The sequence below is a fragment of the Neovison vison genome, chromosome 2, assembly GCF_020171115.1.
Source record: "Neovison vison isolate M4711 chromosome 2, ASM_NN_V1, whole genome shotgun sequence".
Classification (NCBI taxonomy): Eukaryota; Metazoa; Chordata; class Mammalia; order Carnivora; family Mustelidae; genus Neogale; species Neogale vison.
In genome coordinates this window covers 235,370,686-235,394,154 of record NC_058092.1, presented here as the reverse complement: position 1 = coordinate 235,394,154, position 23,469 = coordinate 235,370,686, and the positions used below count along the sequence as shown (strand labels likewise).

Below are 23,469 nucleotides of genomic sequence, written 5' to 3'. Positions count from 1 at the left end.
TTTGACAGTAGAGGCCCCCAGTCAAGGAGAAGATGAGCACCTGGGCCTCTTCGAGAGAGAGAGAGAGAGAGAGAGAGAGAGAAGTCGCCCACGTCCTCCAGACTCTGCTTGCACGAGCTCGGACCACGAAGCCCTGAGTTCACGCCGGGCAGGCTGCTCCGGGGGCCCTGGCCACGACGCATGGGGCGTCTCTCCCAAGGCTAATAACAGCAATTTATATTTCCCCACTTAAGTTTCCCCACTTTGTCAAGAGTTTCACGTTTTAATGACCAGGTTGCATATTTGGCCGGCTGAGTGCCATCATTCAGCCACATCTCTATTTGCATGAAATTGCTTTCTTGCTGATCACTCCTCAAAGCCTAATAATTGAGATACAGGGTCTGGGTTTTATTATTCTGGAAGAGAAGCATATTTTCCCCAACTCCCTTATTTTTTTTTTCCTAGGAAACACAGTCCCATACTTCATTAGTATGGCTCAGCTGTTAAATTTTGGTACTTTGCTGATCAGGCAAAATGCTGCATATTGTGGAGGATGAGGTTTTGCAAGGCGTCCTTGTCCGTCTGCAGAATTTACTAGCCATGGCGATGGTCCTCTCCATGGCCGATGAGGCTTAGCAGACGATTACACTGCTATCTCCAAGTCAACAAGGGGACACAGAGGACTAATACAAGATCTTTGGTGAAAATTTCCTCTTTCAGTGCCAATCCATTCCCGCTGTCTTTTTCAGTTTGATTATTCCCAGGATGCCCCATATAACAAGTGGGCAGCTCTACCAACAGCCGTCAGTCCACAGCCACAATCTTCTTGTCATGAATCTATCTGCTTCTGTCCATTCCCATCCCCACCCACCTGAACAAATGGTCATCCTCTCTCACCCGGACTGTTGAGGGGAATCCTGGCCTCCCTACCCATGTCCACTCTTGTCCCTCATGATCCCTCCCCTTGACCCAGAGTGGCCTTTTCAAATTACAAATCTGGCCACGGCACCAACACTTCCCAACCTTCCATTTCACCCACATGCCCGGAGGCTTCCCAATGTTCTTAAAGACAAAGCATCTTGACACTCGAAGGAAATCCTGCTATGCTACTTGGGTACACATAGTCACTGTGAGTCCACGGCGGAAGCCAGAAGGCCATGGCCCTCGAGTTTTGCATTCACACGACATTTATTTTTTTATTTTTATTTTTTATTTATTTATTTATTTATTTATTTGACAGAGAGAGAGAGAGATGGCGAGAGAGAGAGCACAAGCAGAGGGAGTGGGAGAGGGAGAAGCAGGCTTCCCACTGAGCAGGGAGCCCGACACAGGGCTCAATCCCAGGACCCTGAGTTCATCACCTGAGCTGAAGGCAGATGCTTAACAACTGAGCCACCCAGACACCCCTTCACTAGACATTTAACCAGCAAGCATTACTTCTACCTGCACTGTCCTCGGTTAGGGCACTGTTCATTCGGTCACTCAACAGACATTTCTGAAGGGCCACCCAGTGGGAATCTGGGACATGTGGCAAGGCAGCCGTCTTCTCTGGAAGGTCCAGGGTGCTCCTCATCACCTCTGATCTTACAATGGACACAGAACAAGTTCTCTACTTGTGTTCCTGATGGTGCAGCTGGACAGGTAAGAGCCAGCCGCCCAGCCTTCCACTCAACATCTCCACTGCACAAGAACAGAATATCCCGTGAGGCGCACCACACTGGAAATCACTCTGTCCCAAGAATCTGGACCCGTACATGTCCATTGTTTCTCTTTTCTGGATCATTCTGCCTCACGCCGTACTCCCTCCACTCCCTGGCCTGGAGTCCCAGGGCCATTTGAGAGACCGTAAAAGTAACAGCGCTGACCCCATGACTTTGGCATTGACAGTAACTGCAGTTGTGTATGGGGATCACTCATCCAACCAAACAAGGGCTCAATTTGAAAACCTGAAGCAGCACCAGTTACGAGGACGTGGTCCTGAGAAAATGGTCTAGGCTGTTTTCAGATCGCAGTACTAACTAACTTTCAATTACTGAACACAAAAAGATCTCTCATTTTTGTAGGCAGTTGTTGGAGTTGAAAAACGAATACTTTCTATGTACAGTTAACAGATAGGAACACACTTCACAAAGGTTCTGACAGATTAACAACAATGAAAAGGTCTACAGTCCCTGCAATAGGAATTCATGATATCCAAACCACAAATGCCATTTTATAGCGGAAATCAAATCGTCTGCACATAATTGATTTTCTGAACTGCTGTGTCTAAAGGAAAAAAAAAAAAATCCCTCGGGAAATCAGGACCACAACATGTAGTAAGTATCTGGTCGTCTTCTCTGAGCAAGGAGAGAGGGCACCACTCGGAATTCAGCAAATTATAGTCATTTTTAAAAACCACTCTGTAGAATCATGCTTCTCGAGGCACTAGAGCTTCCCTACCAACGACACCTCTTAATGGTTCAGATGAAATATTTTTCACGGTTTGCATGTGTGGATTTGGATCATAGGACTGTTCTGATAAAGGACAAATGATTAATCGCAGCCCTAAGTATCCAGGACGGGTAATGCTTCTCATTCTGAAAACTGTATTCTTCAGCCTGGAATGCCATCTAGGAAACTGTTCATGTAGGTTCGGCTACAACTCCCTTCCACTGACCCAAACAGGGATAAAGGATACCGTTCAGATGCAGTGATGGCACAGAACGTCCCCATATCGCATGATTTCACTACACCATGACAGCCGAGGAGTGACAGGACCAAAGGTAATAGAGATCACATACCTGAGCAACCTGTCCTTTTAAGCTAAAGAACTAAACACCAAGAGACACAAACACATGTATATTCTTGCTCCTTCACTTTCATTTAAGGAAGATTGCTATGATTTTAAGGTGCAGACCCATTTTTGTCTCCTTAGAAATTTAAAAACATGCATGCAACACACTCAGAGTGGCAACAATTAATAAGGCTGTTTTTCATTAGAAATAATCCTTTGGAAAATAATCATCGCAAGCATTCTTCTTCTCCTCCCTTAGTAAAGTAGATATAATGATGTAAAGTGTCACCAACCTTGTTCTAGAAAGACTAGTGGCATTTGCTAGATCCACTAGGAATCTAGGGGTCTCAGAAATGAAATCTGTGTTACTAGACCCCAGAGTTTAGGTCACCATCTACCCGAAAATTCTGCCAACGAGTGTGGTGGCAGCTTCACGGAAGACATCTACCGTCCGGCAACGGGATTTCAGGTCGTAAGGGAGGCGCTTCTGAAGCAAGAACTTCCCCTCTATTATGCTTGTCCTAATTAAGCCGTATCATAGTTGCATTGAGGAAGACTGAAGAATTATTTGGAGAAATGCTGATGAGCTCCCATGATTAGAGCTAATTAATACAAGAGTATGATTTACAGCTGAAAAGACTCTCTGCCTTCTGCTATTGAGAAGCCAATCAATACGTGAACAGGAGTTACTAGAACACTCTCCATGGGTAGGGTCTCCACATCTCCAGTGACCCCAGAGCATAAGGAAGCCCTTTCTGGGCTGACATGCTGAGTTACTCCCAAATTCAGTGTTAAGAATAAGCCTGTGTGTTGGGACCCTCGTCTTCTTAGAAACACAGCTTCCTTTTTGCCAGGTGGCTTCTCAAACCAACTGGAGCCACGTCCCCACGCAAATTTATACTTATATCAGTCCCCATACGCAAAGTCATACTTAAAATGCAAACATCGACAACAGTGTCTTGCCTATAACACTGGCCCCCAAACATACTCCTATGAAAAGGGCCAAAGTCCCACTCACCACAACGTCGGTCCTCATTTTTCCAAAAGTCTTGATCAAATGGGCATAATGGTAATCTTCCATCTGCCGTAAAATTGCCGTCATACAAGCCACGAAGTTTCCCTGCAAAGGAATGAGAAGAATCAGTTAGACGGGGAGAGAACCACCACTCCTAGGAAACATCGGTATCCACTAAGATTCTGTCGTGGAAAGGGTCATGGGCGTGGGCAGGGGGTCCCCGAGCTCCAGCCCCCTGGCTGGATGGCTGGCATTACGAGGACCGGGCCCCCTCCGACCTCACCATCTTGGGCTTTGCTACACCTCCTTCTCTCGAACTGCATTAAATGCTTCCTGAGACTGGAAAAACAAGCTCTAAATATGTTTTGCATTAAATATGCAAAAATTAGAGACAAGATTGAAAGCACCGCCTGTGCTCCACGGAAAGTCGCTGCTCTTGTTGCTGGGCGGACCGCGTGTGCAGCCCTTCCTCTTGGGCCGTGGCAAAGAGAGGACTTTTATTTCTCAAACTCTGCCTGTGTCCCCCTTGGCCAATTTGGAGGCAATCACCACCGATTCCACAATGACTTATGGTCCAATTCTCGTCCACAAGAAGAATGTGAAGAGGGAGGCAGGCTCATCAGAATGCAAAGTGGGCGAGAGAAGGGTTTCTCCTGCAGAAAAGGAAGAGGAAGCGGGAACACAGAAACCAACCAACGGAATCAAGACCTCGAGAAAACAGCAAGACCAAAGCAGCTAAGGAAGAGGCAGCCGGTACGTATGCAATCGTGGGTACACACGGGTGTGTGCACACAGGCAGGTGTGTGTGTGTGCATGTGTGTGTACGCACATGTGCATGTGTGTGCACTGAAGGGGACTGAGCTTGCGGGTAGGTGGAGGGCCAAGTAGTCCCGTTGCCACGTCCAGCATCTACCCCGTCTGAGGTCACGGCACAGGACAGCTTAAAAGCCATCTTTGTTCTTCTGTATGTCCCCCTAAATTAGTGACCTTTAAGACACACGGGACATATATTTTCTCCCACTAAACCAGTACAAGTATGGTCCAGTTGTAGGATGAGACACACGTTCAGGCCTATCCCCAGTTTTGCCCTCTTTAATGAGATCCCAGACCGCATTCCTTCAGGAACCCCACTCCTACAAGCAGCACACCTGATACCCCCAGGTCAACTGCATGTACCTAAACACACACTTGACAGCGAACGGGACAGTCCACTCTTTGCCCCAATCCCCTGTATTCCTCTAACACACATGTATGCTTCCAAATGAGTCCCCAAATTGTACATGACGCAAATTGAACAAATACAAGTATGAACTAGGGGACATTCTGTTTGCACAGAAATGTAAAATTACATGTGATTGATGAGAATTGCCCAGATTCAGATTCCGAGATAGAGTTCAAAAGAAGGGGTAAGGGGTGCCTGGGTGGCTCAGTGGGTTGAGGCCTCTGCCTTCGGCTCAGGTCATGGTCCCGGGGTCCTGGGATTGAGCCCCGCATCGGGCTCTCTGCTTGGCAGTGAGCCTGCTTCCCCCTGCCTGCCTCTCTGCCTACTTGTGATCTCTGTGAAATACATAAGTAAAATCTTCAAAAACAACAAAAAAAAAAAAAAAGAAAGAAAGAAAAGATGAAGAATGCTTCTCTTCTGCTGGAGGAAGGATTTTTAAAATGGCACAATGTCTTTGAAGATGAACTTTTGAAATATGTAAATATTTGGCATTCCCATGAGCTCAGGAGAACCTGCCTTTGTCTCTCTACTCTTAACAAGATGCTAGCTAGCTCTTGGATAAGGGTCTTCATGATATTATGTGTCAATCAACCACCATGTGTCAAGGGCTGTGCTGAGGCCTCATTCAAACCCACCACTGATTCTCTTCTTGACCCATTTTACAGGCAGTAAGACTGAGGCTGAGCGCCACACCCCCGCCCCCCGCCATGAGTTAGCGGCAAAGGTGGGCACGGCCCTAGTGCTGCCGTTGGCAGGGTGGGAGCCTAGCAGCAGAGTTCAAGTCTTTCCTCTTGTCCAGATATACATTTTAACGCTTTTTCTAAGAAATATGAGGCTGCTGCTAATGGCCAACGTGAGATGGAGACTCACGTTCCTGCAGGCATCAGAGAAAGCTGTAGGAGGGTGAGAAGAGGGCGTCGCTGGGCACCCCCAGTTTCCTCCCCGACACAGCCTCCTATGGCTGGGATCCTCCTCCAGAGACCAGGAGCTTTTCTGGAGCAAGAAGGAGCCTGAACTGGCCGAGATGCACCTGGCAGGGGCTCAAGTTATCTCACTGCAGGTCAGAACAGTTGAAAAATGGGGGCTTCCACATTAGAATCACTAAAATCCCAAATCCAGCTTTGGGTAATTCAATGCAGAATATCCCAATACTTAATGTCAATATCAAGTCAGAAGAAAGAAAAGTGAGGCCCCAGAGCAGGTTTGAGAACGCCAAGAGCAGGAGCGCAGAGCAGCACCAGGGAGAAAAAGCGGCGCATCGGGGGGCCCGGGCAGGTCCTCGAGCAGGTAGTACGGAGATACTTGATCGAGAGAGCAGATTGCCCCAGAATGCTGCGAACGTCCTGCAAGGCCAAGGCTGGGCTAGCTGGCACAATGCATACAATGAGTAAGTCCGGAGAACGCAGCACTCTCAAGGACGGCCAACGGCCTCTTACTTTATAGTGACGAGGACCAATCGGGAGGCCGCCTAGGGAGGGAGACAGAGGCAGGGCGATAACATGAGTTAGAGGTCAAAAGACCAGGAAGCACAAAGGTGCTATTTTACTTCACCTACAGAAGTATTCCAGAACATGTGTACTATTCAGACTTTCTTCCTTAGAGGAAGCAAATCTTGCTATTTTGTACTCTGTACTAGGCTGAAGCTTTGGACCCCAGCAGGAACGGGGTAACATGTTTGTTGAAATTCATAGCAATGCTCCCCCTTACCTTTGGAATGGAGGCCCATACACGGGGTGCCCATATTTCCAGAGGGAAGGGATGTGGGGACCATGAGGCTTTACGCCCTCATGAGCCTAGCAGAACTCTTCTGTAGAGCGGACATGGGTGGGGAAGGAGGGTTTGGTTCCGGGCACGGACCCAGCTGGTTGGTTACCGAAGCTGTATTTGAACCCAGTCCATGCCCAAGAAGCAGCAATGAAGGAGAACTGTGAAAAAACTTTCATGCTTCAGGCTCAAAAGAAAACTACTGTCCTATGCTTTTTAATTGATTTATTTGAAATGCATTTAGAAGTCTTAGGAAGCTTTTGCTTTTGAACAATGGGTGGGTTGGCAGGTAGGCAGGTGAGGACAGTACAGAACCTGTCCTGAAACCTGAGCATGGGGACCAGGGTCCCACCCCAGCGGCAGAGTAAACACAAGGAAATAAATAAGGATCAGACATATTCCTTACAGTTCAAAGCAATGCAAAGCAGGAGCAGAGAAGTCAGGATACAGTTGCAGAAAATTTAAAAATCAGGACACAGAATGCCTAATAAAAAAAAAAATGTGAACTTCATTAGTAATCACAGATGAAAATGATTTATCATTATTTGCCTGCCAAAAGAGCAAAGAAGTATTTAAGTGAGGATCCTGTTAGCAAGGGGGCAGGGCATAAGCAGTCTTACACACCGCTGCTGGGAGCATAAATTGCTATAACCTTTTTAAAAAGCGATTTGGCAACAGCTTTGAAAAGTCTTAGAAAAAAAATACTCATTTCCTTGGTAATTCTACTGCTAACAATCCACCTAAGGAAGTTAATTCAAAATATGAAATTTTATGCCTAAAGATGTCCATCGCATTGCTGAAAATACGTGCATCTTGTTGAAAAACAAGCAACTGTGTTTAACAATATGATGTTTTGTAGGACGGAGGGATAAACCATAGGGTGCCCAGTTCATTCGGAATCTCAGGTGGACAACAGAAAAATAGGTATGTCCCAAATACTGTGCTGGAAAATACTGCATGGAATACCATACACAAACACAGCCCTTTATCATTTAATGGAAGCTCAGGTTGAACCGGGTCCCCTGTATTGCTATTTGCTAAATCAGGCAACCCTCCCCTAGAGCGTGATCGTGGAACGTGGTGCAACCATGAAAACATTAAACGTTAACATGCAAATCTGAAATATTTTAATAAAATGAGGAAATGCTCGAGGAGCAAGCATGGAGATAATTACATAAGCCATATTTCAGCAGGATAAAGGATACAGCACAAAAAAGAAAAAAGATAAAGGAACAACAAAGAAGAGAAAGAAGGGAAAGAAATAGTCACCAGGGGTTGGAGGGCAAAACTAAATTATTTTTTTAAACTGGAAACATGTTAGTATTTTAGAAGATGGTCCTGAGAGAAAAAGATGTCATCTGGTAGCAGGAACCAACTGTCCCTGTTCCCAAGTTCCGTGTTTCCGGCTCCCCTAGCCTCAAAAATCTCAGCTGCGGGCCACCTTGTCCGTGTGTCGGTGCTCCGGTGTCAAAGCTGCTTGGGCTCCCAGGGCACCTACCCTGCAAACAGTATCTTTGTCTGATTTGCCTCGTGTAAGGGCTAAGGGTGAGTGCGTGAATGGGAAGGAGAACCCCCAAGGATTCGAACGCCTGGCCCGGAGCAGTCCTGGGAGTGTAGGCCTCCTCTCTGTACTAAAACACAGGGTAGCCACGCGACGTGAAGGTGCCGTAGGAAACTGCCCTTGGTGGTCCCGTCGACGAGACAAAAATGGTACTCGCGACCCTGGAGCTCACACCTGGCACACAGCCCGCCTCTTCTCTCTGGACACAGGGTACAGGCAGAAATTTTAACTCTCTTCAAAGTGCTCCAAATGGCAAGGGATTTGGGGGCAGCTCCAAACCACAGCAGAGGGAGCTGGGAACACTGACCCAGCAGCCCCAAGTGCAGAGGGAGGGGGGAATCCAGGTCTGAAGGACCAGAGAATCCCACTGAAGTCTGGGATTACACTTCTTGACTTCTAGGGATGGCTTGTTAAAAGATTTTGAACACATTTTCACCGAGGTAAGCACTCTAAAGAGAAACTCTCATTTAGATGTTGAAGTTTCAGGTGTGGTGATGGAAACAGACCTCATGATCATCACGAGAGACGAAAGAAAAAGGAACCCTCGACAGGTGGGAACAGCGCTCAGAGGCACCAGGCAAGGATCGTGGTCCAGATGCGAAGATGGAAACCTTGGCAAAATGATTTTCATTTTGGGGGGCATTCAAACCAAAGAACCAATACTATAAAGCTACATTATGAGCACGGAAAGTAGGGAAAGGGAAGGAACTGAGAGCAGGGACTGCCATTCCAAAGCCAGGCAAGACTTGGATGGATGAGTTCTTGTTACAGTGAAGGGGAAAACTCTAGGGCTCCTGAAGGCTTTCTGTATTCAGAAAGGGAAAGCCACAAGGGAAATGTGTAAGGGTGCTATTTGCTACAAGGAAATTTAAAATAGAATAGGGAGTCCAAAATGTTAACAACAAAACATTTTGAGGAACACCTCAAAATGTTCCCTGGCCCAAAGATTCCTCCAAAGTCTCTGTAGAGAAGATGTTTGTGAGAATATACCTCAGGGCTTCTGCATGAAGAATTAAAAATAATCCAAACACACCTCACTTCTGTTTCCTCACATTAAGCAGACAACAGAGAACACCGTTTACTTCACAAACCCACAAGGACGAAGAGACTGAGGAAAGACACAGCTAAAGACAAGAGAATTCTGGGAGCTGACAAGGGAAGCATGAATGGTTATCAAGCACCCCGGACGCAGGAAGGGGATGATCCTCTAACAGGAAACTGCCGATTCCAGGCACAGAACCCTAGGAAGACTCAGAAAGCGAAGGCTACATTAGGAGGCGGAAATCAGCGGTGCCAATGTGCGCACCCCCAGCACGTCCACTGAGGGGATGCTCCCGCTCACCCCCAGGCAGGCGACCACATGTTGATTCCCGGCAAGGTGGGGGGTGCCTGACAAAGCCGGAGAGAAATGGCGGCAGGAGCCACCTGGCTGAAAGTATCTAGTTACAGGCAACCAAACACTGTATGCAACCAAAGCAGCAAGGACATTTAAAAGAACCCCTTCCACCGGTCTCAGACCCACATCAAACTGGAACAAGGGACGAGAAGAATCCTCTTTGGAGAAACTGAACAGCCCAAGGGAGCATATGCACTGTCTGCCCACAGAGGTTCAGCCCACCCAGGCTCACTGCCCCTCCAACCTCCATGCACATGTGGGAAACAGAAAGTCTGATCGAGACCACGTGGCCTCATGAGTGAAGTTAATCAAGCATGAGTAAGAGAAACCAAAACGAACTAGCAAAAACAGACCCAGAGGAAAGAAAAAAACTGGGGATATATAAGAGAATTCACAGATCTATACTAATTACTATAAATAGATTAGATAGATTATATCCATAAAACAAGAACATAATGTTATAAAAAATAGGAACAAAGACCAAGAACAGATTCTGGAATATTCAAACTACAACAGCAGAAATAAACAGTTTAACCAAACATGGGGAGGTAAAACAAAATCCTCCAGGGAGTGAAACAAAACGACGCACACACATACAGAGTAAGAACATCAGAGAATCCATTCAAGAGATTCAGTATCTGGGGCGCACAGGTAGCTTGATCGGTTGGGTGTCCAACTCTTGATTTGGGCTCTGCTCCTGTGATCTTGGGGTCATGGGGTCGAGGCCTGCCTGGGGCTCCGGTTGGGTGTCCAACTCTTGATTTGGGCTCTGCTCCTGCGATCTTAGGGTCATGGGGTCGAGGCCAGCACACAGAGTCTGATGTCCCTCTCCCTGTTCCTCCCCCCACTTTCATTCGTTTTTTCTCTTTCTCTCAAATAAATAATATCTAAAAACAACAACAAACACTCAGTATCTGATAGGCAAGGATTCCAGAAAGAAATAACACAGAAAATGGAGAGACAAAGCTGTTTTTATAAAATGATAGGATATCCACATAAAAACTATTTGAATAAACGAGTTCAGCTGATTGCAAGATACAGGATCAAAATATAAAAAACAACGGCCTTTCTATACACTAGCAATGAACAACCCAAGAATGAAATTCAGAAAATAACTCTATTTATAAGAACATCAAAAAAAAAAAAAAAAGTACTTAATGGAAGTATACCCCATGTTCATGGATTGAAAGACTTCATATTGCTATGATAGCGGCATCCCCCAAATTAGCGTAGAGATTCCGTGCACTCCCTATCCAAATCCCAGCCAGCAGCGCTGTAGAAACTGACCAGCCAATCACGATAACCACAGACTGCGTGATTCCATTGCTAGAAAACATCCAGAATAGGTAAACCTATAAAGGCAGAAAGGAATTAGTGATGGGCAAGAGTTCAAGGTTGGGGGTAAATGGGAAGTGACTGCTCATGGGTTCTTATTTCTTTTGGGGATGATGACAATAATCTAAAGTTGATTATGGTAATAAACAACTCTGTGATTACACTAAACACTTAAACTGTTCACCTGAAATAGATGAATTTTAGAGTATGTGAATTATATCTCGATAAAGCTGTCAAAAACTTTTAAAGATAGAAAATAATTCAATGAGATAATTATTCTCAAATGGCACGCACTGAGCGTCAAGGATGACCAAGACTATTCCTTATGAGAGTTCACAATACTAGGGATAAAACAATGATTCTAAAACATTAAAGAGAAAAGGAAAGGGAAGAGTTGCCCTGATGTACTACTCAGATGTAAAATAATAGTAAATACTTCGAAAAATATTTCCAAAATTCTATGATCCTTATGAAGTTGTTCTTTCTCCTTAGATTTTTTGAAATACACAGATGACAGTTCTTCCCTGTTGCTTTAAATTTTCTCACTTATGTGTTTCCATGTCATATGGAACATCTTAACCCTTTCAGGATTGGAGGGGAACTATAGAGAAGAAATTAACATTGAAAATGCAGAGGTGGAACATGCTGCAAAATGAAAGGAAAAGCATGCCATGAAAAATACATCAGAAGGCACAAGTCACTGCTGTACTTGTATAAAGGTATTTCATACGTTGTTAATTAAATATTTGATGAAACATAAAATATAATTGAAAGACCAAATCAGGTTCTATTGTTAAAATGAAGGTCCTCAGAAAAATGAGTATTCATTCACAACATTTGAACTTAGTGCACTTTCCCAGAAAGACAATCCATGGTAAAACTGAGGACTGTGTTCCGTTTCTTTTCTCATTTCAAGAGCAATTCAGTCTCACGAAGCCTTTATCCAATGTATGGGCATCTTTTTATTAATTTAGTTTCCAAAACACTGCAATTTCTTATTTTATGAAGGACCATAAAGTGAGGAATGTTGGTAAAAAGAAACTACATGAAATTAAAAATGGAATGGTTGAGAGACTACACTAATGTCATCCATTAGCTTTCTTCAACTCCTAGTAACAAAATTACACCTGTATCTTAAATTTAAATTGAGTGCCTGGTTGAGTTCATAGAGGACTGGTATTTCATATTATCACAGACACTGTAAGGAAAGAAATCTAATTTTAAAAAACAAAATCAATTTCAATTTTACAATGGCAATAATTATAGGAAGATGTTTATAGGCCAAACATTCCAAAAGAACCATCTGGATCTTAAGTTACCCATAACAATTATCTGCTACTTATTCAATACAATAAATTAAACACATATTCACATTTGTTACAGAGGACAAAAATAAATTACAATAAAATTCTACATATACAATTATTCTTTAGGATTCAATGAGGAATATATACTTTGTATACAACTTCTTAATATAACCCATTTGTTGCTAACACAAGTCAGGGAGTAAAGCAGAAAATTTTGTATTTATTTTCATAAACTCAGCAATCAGATAATATTAAAGTCTTACAGAGCTTAGGATTTTCCAAATCTTCTCCCATGAAATACAGAATCTTTAAACACACTGTAGTAGAAATAAGGATAATTCAGATATAATAAAATTGTACCACTGAAGGATCAATATGCCTACATATTTCCTTTAATTGACTTCTGTCCATAAATGAGACTATCATCATCCTACTTACAGATTACAGTTGAAACTTCCTGGAATAAAATGAAATTACTCTTCAAGAATCATAAATGATATTATCCTCGATATTATTTATATTGGTTGGATGTGTGGATTTCCTCTTTAGGAAACTATGTGCCATACCAAGTGTTATAAAAATTAAGTTCATGAATCATAAGAAGATATATTTTGAAATATGAGATTATTATATAATAGAAAAATCTGTTATAACATTATTTCTAATATCTATTATGTATAAATACACACACACAAATATGTATATATATATATATAATATATATATATATATATATATTATGTGTATATATATATACACATAATGAGCAGATATGTGCTCAAACACTACACATCCCAATACAGTCCTCACAGTTTGTCTGCTTATGACTCTATGCCCCCAAAGGTATATATGGAAGCTAAATGCCCCTGACACTTATTTTAAAAGTCTCCTGCTGTAGGGAGGTGTGACTCAAGCCGGGTGTATCCAAGAGGAATTCTGCAGAGCAATGTACCTGTCCAGCAGGTGTATAAAGGAAAACACACCCCACCGGGGCTCCATCCTGACCTGTCTTCACCTCACCACAGTCCTGAGGAAATCAAAGTTTCCTGAGATTCTCAGGAAATGGGGTCACTTGGAATACACCAGAAGAAACTGAGGGAATAAGGCCAAAATGATGAGAAGGTTCAGAATGGCGCAGAGTATTAACAAGTGCAACACTCAGTGACCATTAAAGCGTGAGTGTGTGTCGGCAGATGGGGTTCCGGGGGGAGGTCAGAGGGGACGAGAAAGAGCCCTGCCCAGACCAGCACACATGGGGCCAGAGACAAGACCTTCCTCCACACCAGCGTAACCAAGTCTTAGAGGACACAGAAGGATGACTGACGAGGCTCCCTTGGCCACAGGTGGGGCAATCGGGACACTGCGTTTCAAAAAGAAGAGTAGGAGAGAAAGGTTATAAACACTAAATTTTGAAAACATGAATCTAAACTGATGAACTGATAAATGAGTAAGGGGAGTGGAAGATGAGAAGGAGGGGCAAAGCTCTCCCTTAGAGAAGAAGAAAAAACACAGATGGATAAAAGATTTCAGACAGAATAGAAGAATTCGAAGATTGCCACTTTCAACCCCAAAAGGACTGGTTGATTCCAGCCAGGGTGTGCTTTGGGCACTGAAACCCACAGGTTGAGGCCACTGAAAAGGAAGACAGCTGCTCACTTTGAAAGTACTGTATCCTGCCCACAGATTCCTCTGTGTCTCCTAGTATGTTGGCACATGAAGGACACATGATCACCTGGGTAGCGTTTTGTGCCAAAAACATTTGCTCATGAGGAAATGCAGGACAGATCCAGAAATGGGACACCTGGCAAGACAACTGACCTAGGCCTTCAAAAGAATCAATGAGGAAATTTCAATTGGGTCACATATTATATTTTAATAAGGGATCATGGTTAATTTTAATAGACGTCATAATCTTCGATCATGTGGCAGAATCATTCTTAGGAGATACATGAAACAAGGGTGAGCAGTCATGACGACTGTGTCGAACTCTTGGTCTAGTAAATAACAAGTTTACAAGACACACATACACAACTCCACCAAGGAGGAGCAGCAGAGATAATGCATTTGGGCAAAATGTCCATAAAGGGTGGATCTAATTGATGAGACTACTGGTTTTTATTATTTTTCCCCCAATTTCTTTATCTAAGAAAAACTTTCAAAATAAAAAACTGAGGGAATACAGAGTCTACCCACAGTCTAGTAGAGAAGACACACATGACAACAATTAATTAAGACACAATGTCACAAATACGAGAAAAGGGAGTTATTACAGACTGACAAGGGAATTCTAAAAAGGAAGTGTTTCTTTTCCAATCCCAGGAACTATTACTCAATATAATAACAGGAACACAAGCAATGATTTAGCTATTTTAAGATATGCTTGGGAAGGGGAGACCGGAGAAGTGAAGAGCTTTAAGTAACCCAAATTCAGGAATATTCACTCAGGAAAATGTTTGAGGAGCTGAAGTATAACCAAATGGGGGTGTATGGTTTTTGCATATAAAGAGCCACCACATGCGTTCTTCGTGAATGCCGGGATGGCTGCACATATGCATTCTCGCCCTACTGTGAAAGCACAAAGGGAAGAGCAGAAACATCCTGTTTCCCTACCAAATAGGGATCTTCATATCACTCAGACTCCTTCTGACGTTTCACAGTCTCGTTCTCTTTATGGTAAGAGTCACACAGCTGTGTCACAGAAGAGTAGTTCAGCAGTCAAATTTCCAGAGGCATTTTAGAATCACCACTGGACCGAGACCAAGAATACCATGCAAAGCAGAACAGACTTTTTCATGTCACCAAGCCTCAGTTTACTCATCTGCACAATGGCAACAATGATTTAAAATCCGGGCTTCCTGAAAAGTTTAACTCGATCACATACGTAAGGATAGTAGCATAGTCATTGGCTACGTAATGAGTGACGGCTCTCATGGTGGCTGAGACAGTGACGACGAAGAATAAAATACAAAAAAACACATAGAAGATTATTTTAAAGCCACTAAGTTTATATACGAAAACTCACAACACATTCAAGACAGAACCAAAGAGGACTTTAGAAAAAAGGGAAGAGATATATTCGTGATCTGGAAGAATCAGCCTAGTGGAGATGCCACCAACGATCTACTGTTACAAAACACCAGCAGGTGTTTACCGTAGGAATCAACGATCTAATTCCAAACTTTACACAGAAAAACCAGGGACAGGAAACTGCCAAAGACAGACTGAACCAAGTAGAAGACTACCAGATTTTAAGATTTATTATAGAACTACCAGCATCAAAGGAGCAGGTGCGCTGGTGAAACAGGCCATCCATAAAATGAACTGACCACGCGCCGGGCTCACGGATTCGCAAAACAAGTGCCCAAAGAACTCCATGAGAAAGTAGAGCATTTTCAACAAGTGGTACTTCCAAAAGGTTTGCAATGAGACAGGAAGGGAGGGAAGGAGGGCTGATGCATACCCTACACCACATACAAAAATCAACTCAAAATAGATCATAGTCTGAAATGCTGAAGTTACAACACCAAAACTACAGGAAAACACAGGAGAAAACCTTCATGAGCTTGGGTTAGGCGAGTATTTCTCAGGATGCAAAAAGCTTAAAACAAAAGGGAAAAAATGGGTAAACTGGACTTCTTCAAATTAAAAACACTGGTTTTATGAATGACTTTGCAAAGAGAATAAAAAGGCAAGCAGTGGAACTGGATAGTTGCAAACTGCATATCCGACAGAAGGCTCATACCCAGTGTATATAAAAACTCTGAAAACTCAATAATAAAAACAACCCATCAAAAACTTGGCAAAAAAGAAAACATTTATAAAGATACTTCACCAAAAAAGAGAAACAATTGGTGAAGACACACAAGAAAACACAATCAGTGTCACTAGTCAATAGGGTAATGCAAATTAAAACCACAAGGAAATGCCAGGACACAACTATCAGAATGGCTAAAGTCTAAGGGGAAAAAAAAAAAAAAAGGCAGGAAGATGCAGGGCAAGTGAAATTCTCCTGAATTGCTGGTCTGAAGGCAAAATGATACAGCTATTCTAGAAAACGCTGCGTTTCCTACACGGTTAATCATATACTTACTTGATGAGAAGATAAATCCATCCTGCTTCTAGGTATTTACCTGAGAGAAATGAAAATACAGGTCCATACAAAGACCTCTCCACAAATTATATAGACAGTGCTATTCCTAACTCCCCTCGGGAAGACACCCAACACATCCCCTGTCAAGAGATGGGTGAACAAATTGTGCTACGTACATAGGATAGAGCAGCGCTGAGCACGACAGTGACAGAAGGGGGAGAAGGGCTCCAGACGGGCACTAGGGACTGTTGGAGGTGAACGGAAATCCTCCAACCCGTGTACTTGGTCCTGATGACGCCAAATGTAGATACTGTGAAAATGCAGAACTGAAAAGTAGGGATGTTACTGTATGACCCTGAAAACGCACATAAAGAAGAAAATTTGAGCGTCATAAAATTCCCTGTACAGGAAATGTAACTAATCCTGGTATTATAAAGGATTCTTTCTTGCTCTTACACATAGAGAAACAGGCTAGTTTTAATAAAAGCAGGACCACACTTTAATTATTGTCACTTCCAAATGCGTTTGTTATTCGGTGGTGCGAGCCCAATCATTACCCGCGTCTTTCCTATTGTTCCGGAGTAGCCGTGCCAATTTATTCTTGCCCATGAACATTACAGCCACGTGACTCGATCTGAAACGGGTCCCAGTGGGATTTAACTTGAGATTCCACAGAATTTTTTAATTAATCGAGGAGGCTCAGGATATCAGCCTTCTCATTTCCACAAATACAATGTGTATCCATTTGTTCGAGTCTATTTTTAGGCCATTCAAGAATATTGTGCGGTTTCGTCACACGGATCGTAAACAGCCCTTGTCACTGCTGTTCCTACTGGGAGGGACGCCTTCTTCAAAACCTTTTGAATTTTCTATCTTTATTTGTATATTTGGGAAATGACTGAATTTAACGTGTGTAGTTTGTGATTGAACTTAACAGAATTTAGTTATTACTCCCAATAGTTTTGGTTACTGGGGGGGTGGGGGAAGGATGGGCTCTAAAGAAATAAAATCTGTCAAGAATTGTACTTCTGCCAGTGCTGTGCTTCTGCTTCTTGTTCCTGTGTCTAGATTCATGACGCAGAGCATCACCACCAAGGCAACGTCCGGTTGTACTAATGACTCCTGATGTCTTTGTTTTCTTAGAGATTTTAGCCGGCATGCTGAAAGGGTCTGATTTTTTATTTCTACGTTTCTGCAGAGGGAGGTGTAACGGGCCATAACTCGGTATAAGCTGCAGGTGCGTGATGAGTTGATCTGACACACTTTACACTCTTGCAGTACGATTATGACCGTACCATGAGGAGCATCTCTACCAGGCCACAAAGTCACCACTTCCTGTATGCAGTGGGACCGTTTAAGATCTCGTCTCTTGAATATTAGCTGAGGACAGATCTTGTGGATCATGTTAAGGAAGTATTCCTAACTTAGAGATCACTACAACAAGACGGAGGAGAATAAACAAATGTGGTTACGGGCATTACTACGAGAGGCTTATCACTGAGGAGCAAAGGGATCAGTAACAAAGTTGAGCACAGGGAAGGGAGGGAAAATAAAACAAAGTGATAAGAGAGGGACACAAACCGTAAGAGATTCTTATCACAGGAAACGAACTGAGGGTTGCTGGACAGGAGTGGGGTAGGAGGATGGGGGAACGGGTGATGGGCATTAAGGAGGGCCCGCGATGCAATGCGCACTGGGTGTAACATAAGACTGATGAACCACCGACTTCTACCTCTGAAACTCACAATACGCTACAGCTTAATTCATTGAATTTCAATTAAAAAATAAATTAAAACAATGTTAAAAAATTAAGCATCCAAAAAAGCACATAGATATGCTTGTAACTTCTTACTAATGGGTAAAAATAGGACTGCCTAGGAAACATAAATATGTAAGACAAGCTATAATAAAACAAAACTTAGAACAGTAACACTTTTAACAAATCTCATTTCCTAGGAGGGGAACGGAGCCACATTATTAATTCATTCATTTAACAGGCACTCCCAGAGGCCTGCTGTATATGCAGCACACTCTGGAGCTCGCCCAAAGCTCACACTCTGCTGGACAGAGTTCGCTGACAGGGAGCCTAGCAGCAGCGCAACAGAAACGTCGGCTTCACTGGTCAGAGTGGGGTTGAACTAGCATGTTAACAACAAAGACCCTGGAATCTGGAGTAAGGTGACGTCACACACTGGACAAGCACATACTGCAGACATCTTCATAGCAAATTTTGTAAAAACAAAACAAAAAAAGCCTTCTTGGAGGGCACCTGGATGGCTCAGTGGGTTAAGCCTCTGCTCAGGTCATGATCTGAGGGTCCTGGGATTGAGCCCCACATCGGGCTCTTTGCTCCCCAGGGAGCCTCTCCCCCCTCTCTCTCTCTGCCTGCCTCTCTGCCGACTTATTTAACAGTGATCTCTCTCTGTGTTAAATAAATAAAATCTTTAAACAACAAAAAACAAAAAAAGTCTTAAAAAAAAAAAGAAACCTCTTGGATGTCTGCTCGGTGAAAACAGTCAAGGAAATATCAATTAAAATATGTAGCAATTACCCAGAGTTAAGTAAATGTTTTTCATATTTCCTATTTATTTCTACATAGACATAATGAGAATACTAGAAGAAGTCACTGCACTAATCTGATTAAAATTTAGAGCCGCATTTTATAATTACTAAATTACTTAGCTTTGATCATAACAGTGACCATCATGATTTTTAATTAGATAGTACAAAACATTGGTTTACCGAGATTAATCTCTTTAAACAAAATTCATATATTTTTAAAATTGATGGTTTTTTTAAAAGATTTCATTTATTTATTCATTTATTTAACAGAGAGCCAGAAATCACAAGTAGGCAGAGAGAGAGGGGGAAGGAGGCTCCCCACTGAGCCGAGAGCCAGATGTGGGACTCGATCCCAGGATCCTGAGATCATGACCTGAGCCGAAGGCAGAGGCTTAACCCACTGAGCCACCCAGGTGCCCCCAGATTAATGTTTTACCTTATGACAATCATGGGACATCACAGTTATTCGCCAAGCACATAAAATTAAAAAAGAAAACATCACAAATCAAACTGGTTTCCCATTACCTGAACCCAAAACTTGAACCACAAGTCACATAGAAAAGATGCAAATTGGAAGTCCCTTTCCAACAGATGCTCCATCAAGATTTATTTTTTTATTAATCTTGCGTAGGCAAGATCTTAACAGTATGTAGTGGAAGGTAAATCCACAAAGTGGTACTATAGTGACTAATTTTAATTATTTTCCAGAATCATTACTGGTTTGCAAAATCCAGTATGTTTTTCACAAGCTAATTATCTGGCTACACAGTTAAAAGTTTGCGAAATGGAATGTTCCGAGTTCCTGTCTAAACAAAAAGCAGCCGGGATAATGAAGGCACTTGTTTTGAATTTAAGTCAACTGTTGAGGCGTCAGGAAGAGGTAAAAGGCAGGAATCTAGGTGGATCAATTAAAAAGAAGCACAGCCAACCGGAGGCATTCGTTGGAGAGAATCACAAACCTCAAGCAGGACTACATGCAAATTCTGGTAAGGCAATCACCATTATTTGGGATAAAACCGTTACCAGACTTAAAAAGCAAAATGGCACTATTAATGCGGAGGAAGGTTCAGGCCTTCCAGACCAGCCCTGAGTTGCTCCAACCCTCCCCAACTCCAGCTCTATTGCAGGCGGAAGTGTGGCCCCCCAAATTCGTATGTCGAAGTCCCAATCCTCACCACCCTCGGAACACGACTATTTGGAAAGAGGGCCTTAAAAGAGGTAATGAAGGTTAAATGAGGTCATGGAGGTGGACGGGGAATCCAATATGTCATTATGAGAAGAGAAGATGCAGGCAAAGCCATGCAGAGGGGGAGATGTGTAAAGAAGCCAGAAGGCAAGGATGGAGTCCTTAGAAGAGGCACCCCCACCCAAAGCCTCGATCCAAGATTTCTGGATGTCCCCCAGAAAGGTGGGAAAATGAGTTTCTGTAGGGTAGGCCACTCACTGGATGGTATTTGGATAGGGCGGCACTAGCAACCTCCCTCCTGACTCAAGCCCCACTTCCCTGGGGACCTAGAACCTTCACCAGCTCCCTCCCCCTGCAGACACTGCCTGCCCCTGCCCTTGGAAAAAGGCTCCTCAGCTAGAAGACCACCTGACTCCCTCCCTCCCCTTCTTCCTGCTCAGCTTCAAGGCCTCCTTTTCGAAGAGCTAAGCCTACAGCACCCCATTGCAAGCTTCAGCCTCACTGTGGACACCGTCGCACCTGACTGCCACACCCTGCCCATCTCAGGAACATTGTAAGATGCACCGGCTTATCATCATTGCCTAGCAACTCTCCTCCTTAGAACGTAAACTCTGCAAGGACAGGGATCGTTGTCTGGCCACCAACAGACCTCTCTCGTTTCTAGAAAAGAACAATGAATCCATGTATGCATTTGGTTGTCATTTTTTAAAAAATTAATGTCAAGTCTGAGAAAAGAACAAGGCCTAATACAAACACTAGAAGGGAAAACTGTACTGTCTGGCAAAAGTTATGACTTGAAATAGAGAGGGACCGATTCTAGCAGTGGACAGAAAAATGGACTTTTCATGAAGTTACCCACTGTTTTCCAATCCTTTTAAAGATCCCTGAACTGGGCACTTGGGTGGCTTAGTAGGTTAAGTGTCTGCCTTCGGCTCGTGTCATGATCCCAGGGTCCTGGGATCGAGTCCCATGTAGTGAGTCTGCTTTTCCGTCTGCCTTCTGCTCCCCCTGCTTGTGCTCTCCCTCTCTGTCAAATAAATAAACTCTTAAAAAAACAAATCCTAAACTGATAGCTAACAGGTACCATTCTAAAGAAAGTCATGTACAAAAGCAATTTTTACAATAACCTCAAAATGCATATACTGAGACAAGGGTGCTTCTAGAATTGCACTGTATGCATGTTTTCAACACATCTCCATGCTGGGGTTTGCCAAGAGGGCACCTGAATGCTAGAATCTACCTTCGAGCCACAGGTATTCCCAGGTGTTCTCCTTCCTCTCAAGTGTGTACTCCTGCCATTTTATCGTTTTCAAAGCAAACTAAAGCCTGCTCAGGAAAAAGGAATCACCGGATGAGTCTTAAAGAAAACTGCTCGCTCACTGAATGGAAATTGCATTAATAACGACAATCCGATATGCTGGTGAATTTGTGCAATTTTGTATGTACGGCAAAAAGCACAGGGCTCTGTACTAAGACAAAAGTATGGTCTGCGAGTCTATTTACTAGACACTAACGAGGTTCTGCTCCAGCATCCAAGTGAAGCCTGTGGCTTCTCTCCCAGGCAAAGCTTCCCCTCGGGGCTCAGCCACATCGGATCATGATAAGCCTCCATCAAAACACACGGCAAAGGCTGAGACCAGAGGGCAGGTGCTGGTGCCCACCCAGCCATCACAGTGCATCCTGTAACCCAGGAAAAGTGAGGAAGCAGAAAGCCTCATTTTGCTGAAGGGCTTCTCTTGCCTTTCAGAGAACCTCAAGCCCAGTGCCCTGCGCTGGTTGCTGCCCAGCAGTTGAGAAACAAAGGGAGTCTTTCCCTGGTCCCCACGGGACTCGGACAGAGCGAACGGGACCCAGACACAACTTTCTGGAGGGCTTCCTCGGCACGCTGCATCTGTATGGATCAGGACACAGTGAGGTCGTGCAGTCCAATGACTCAATTCCCCTCACTCTACCACCTGAGAGCATCATCTTCTCATAAGGAAAGTAGGCAAGGGCAAATGTGGCCTGTTTCAAAATATCAAAATTATCTTCATATTGCTAACACTTTTGTGATTTTGCCAAATGGACAATCTACTTGATTACTAACATCAGTTATGAGTCAGGCCGTAAAATTTCAAGCTAAGGGTTATGAAGGTAATGGGGAAGAAACAGCCAGAGCTCAGAAAAATTTACTATGGCCGGCTTTAGAAAAGGCTCAAAACGCCCTCCCTAATCACATCGCCACGGGTGGGATGGCTGAGAATCCATGCTCAGACCAGCCTGAGAGTCGCTCTGACATGTGGCTTCCACAGCTGACTGGGTCTGAGCCACAGTGAAAACCCGCGTCCATGCCCCAGTATTAGGGGCCAAGTGGAAGGCAGTGTCGTTCTGACTCTGGCAAGCCTGGGTGCGACCGCGAGGTCCCTCCCGCCTGGAGCGGAAGCAGAGCAGAACAGCACTGTGGCTTCAGCTCTTTCTCCGCACTACCTTCCGCTTACAACTAGCATGAGCTCAGCTTTTTGCAACCACAGGGCAACATTTCGGGTCCAGGAAGAACAGGGTCCTGTGCACAGAATCTCTGCAAAGTGTTCAGACCGTCCTCTGCAGCCAGACATTTTGGTCAAGGGCTGCTAGCAGGTGGCTCAGAATGAAGACAGCAGAGGACCTGAGAGGCCAGCTCACACCCATTTCGTGTCCCTTTCCTGCAAGTCGGCGGGTGCTCAGGACACACAGAGGACGCAGAGCACAGGCCTCAGGAGCACTGCTTACAAAACGTGTTGCCCAGAAATGGTGCCAACTATGCCCAGAGCTCCGGGAGCCACCGCCGCCAGAGGCTCACAAGTCCAGCCTCGCCTCCCCCTGCCCCAGGGCTCTCACTGATGGCCGGCTCTCTCCATCTGTCTCACGCTGCCCTGTCCCTGACACAGGGTGTCCAGACCAGAGGCTCTGGAGCAAAAGGACCAAGGATGAAAAGAGGCAGAGCCAAAGCTGGTGAACGAAGAGGACCGGTGGGAGATCAGTTCAGGCGTGTCCTTCGGGGCCTGCCGAGCCCCACCGTGGGTCGACAGCGCCAAGGACGGCCACCTGGGGAGCTTGCTGGAACCAGGTCCTTGGGATGGTCCACTCACTGCTGCCAGCAAACCCACATGTCGTCCCTTGCTGCAGGCCAGGACCTGTGCTGGGGCTTGGATCATGAGTGACAATAAACCAATGAAGTATCTGCCCATGTCCAGTGAGAAACGACCAGTGGAGGAGCCACATCTGCGGGGCACATGAGTGCTGCAGGGGAACGGAACGGGG

At 44.3% G+C, this 23,469-nt stretch overlaps 1 protein-coding gene across 2 annotated transcripts in view; it reads right to left on the bottom strand.

The window, feature by feature from the left end:
* Positions 1 to 23,469, bottom strand: part of DOCK1 (dedicator of cytokinesis 1) — a 491,675-nt gene that overhangs the window by 182,229 nt on the left and 285,977 nt on the right. For both annotated transcript variants that reach the window (XM_044240731.1, XM_044240732.1), the window contains exon 28: positions 3,771 to 3,872. In XM_044240731.1, the coding sequence (XP_044096666.1) occupies positions 3,771 to 3,872 (102 nt within the window). The remainder of the gene's footprint in view (positions 1 to 3,770; positions 3,873 to 23,469) is intronic.